This window comes from Pelodiscus sinensis, unplaced genomic scaffold, assembly GCF_049634645.1.
Source record: "Pelodiscus sinensis isolate JC-2024 unplaced genomic scaffold, ASM4963464v1 ctg48, whole genome shotgun sequence".
In the NCBI taxonomy this organism is placed as follows: domain Eukaryota; kingdom Metazoa; phylum Chordata; order Testudines; family Trionychidae; genus Pelodiscus; species Pelodiscus sinensis.
This window is the reverse complement of record NW_027466011.1, coordinates 331,583-333,257: the sequence shown is the minus strand read 5'-3', so window position 1 is coordinate 333,257 and position 1,675 is coordinate 331,583. Positions and strand designations below refer to the sequence as shown.

Sequence of the window (1,675 nt, the reverse complement as noted above, 5' to 3'; positions counted from 1 at the left end):
GAGCAAATGCTCCTGTCTGCGTTCCTGACTCCTCATGAGAAAAAAGAGTACTGGTGCCAATGTGGGCACCCTCTGAGTTCGATTTAGCAGGTCTTTATTAGACCTGCTAAATCAAACTCCGGAAGATGGATTGTGGCAACGTTGATCTTCTGCCTAGTGAAAATATGACCTTAGCGAACAAAGTAAACACACATCAGAAGGAATAGAAAATGTTTTTACTGAACTTAAAACAGGTGGAGTTTGCAGGATTCACTCAAATACATCAGTATTTCCAGTGACAATAATCTGTTTCAAATCAAATGTTGATTCTCCCCTGCCCTCCAGGTAGTCTCAGAAAAGGTGAGTTTATTTTGGGAGGTGCCTTCCCTGATTTATACCAGAGCGAAGGAGACGAGATACAGTCCATTGACTCCAAAGAAGTTACTGCTGACAGGGTAAGTAGGAGGAGAACCAGCCCCACTCAATTGACTGGGGTCCAAGGCCCGACCAAATTACATTCTCTGTAAAGAGAATTTCCTGCTCAATGTTCTCCTCAGGGCCCCCTTCACCTCCTTGTTCCTCAGGCTGTAGATGATGGGGTTCAACATGGGGGTGACGACGGTGTAGGAGAGAGAGAGGAGCTTCTTGGTGTCGGGGGAGTAGCTGGACTTGGGTTGGAAGTAGGTCGAGATGCCCGTGCCGTAGAAGAGCGTCACCACCACCAGGTGAGAGGAGCAGGTGGAGAATGTCTTGCGTCTTCCCTCTTCCGAGGGCATCCTCAGGATGGCGGTGATGATCCGCGTGTAGGAGGCCAGGATCAGCAGGAAGGGGAACATGATGAAAAGCACGGTCGCTGACAGGGCCTCGATTTCGAAGAGGGAGGTGTCGGCGCAGGCAAGTTGCAGCAAAGGGGGGGTGTCACAGAAGTAATGGTTGACCCGATTGGGGCCGCAGAAGGGCAGACTGAATATCCACATCGTCTGCACCATGGCCACTGGAAATCCCACAAACCACGAGGCTCCAGCCAGCTGCCAACACGCCCGTCGAGTTATGATGTCCGGGTAGCGCAGAGGGTTGCAGATGGCCATGTAGCGGTCATAGGCCATGGCGGCCAAAAGGCAGCACTCAGCTGCCCCGAAGAAGAAGAAGAAATACATCTGAGCTGCGCAGCTCACAACGGAGATGGTCTTATTCTCCGCCAGGAGATGGACCAGCATCTTCGGAGTGATGACGAAAGTGAAGCAGAGTTCCAAGGAGGCCAGGTTCCAGAGGAAGAAGTACATGGGGCTGTGGAGAGCACGGTCTATTGACGTGACCAGGATAATAAGTAGGTTTCCTATCAGGGTTACGGAGTAAACACCAAGGAAAAGGAGGAAGAGCGGAACCTGCAGGTGCGGGTGATTGGAAAACCCCACGAGGACGAATTCCGTGACAGTCGAGTGATTCGGGGTGCTCATGGTGGTTCTTCTGTGTCTTTCATCTGGAAGAGAGGTGGATAAAGCATCTAGGTGAAGGATTTTGTCTATCGTCTACCTACGTATGTGGGAAAACCTATTGCTAATGGATCAGATAGCTATTCTGAGATCTCTACAGGAATGTACTATATATTGGACCATAGCTAGCTAGAGAGCTATGCTGAGATCTCTATAGTAGTCTACATTACAGTTGCGAGAGTTTGTCTGTGAGCGACTGGGTG

General features: G+C 50.2%; 1 protein-coding gene across 1 annotated transcript; it reads right to left on the bottom strand.

The window, feature by feature from the left end:
* Positions 1–491: 491 nt before the first annotated feature.
* On the bottom strand, positions 492–1,436 carry LOC112544766 (olfactory receptor 10A4-like). Its single transcript, XM_075918156.1, has one exon. It carries the CDS (start codon positions 1,434–1,436, stop codon positions 492–494), a length of 945 nt encoding a protein of 314 aa, XP_075774271.1.
* Positions 1,437–1,675: the final 239 nt, after the last annotated feature.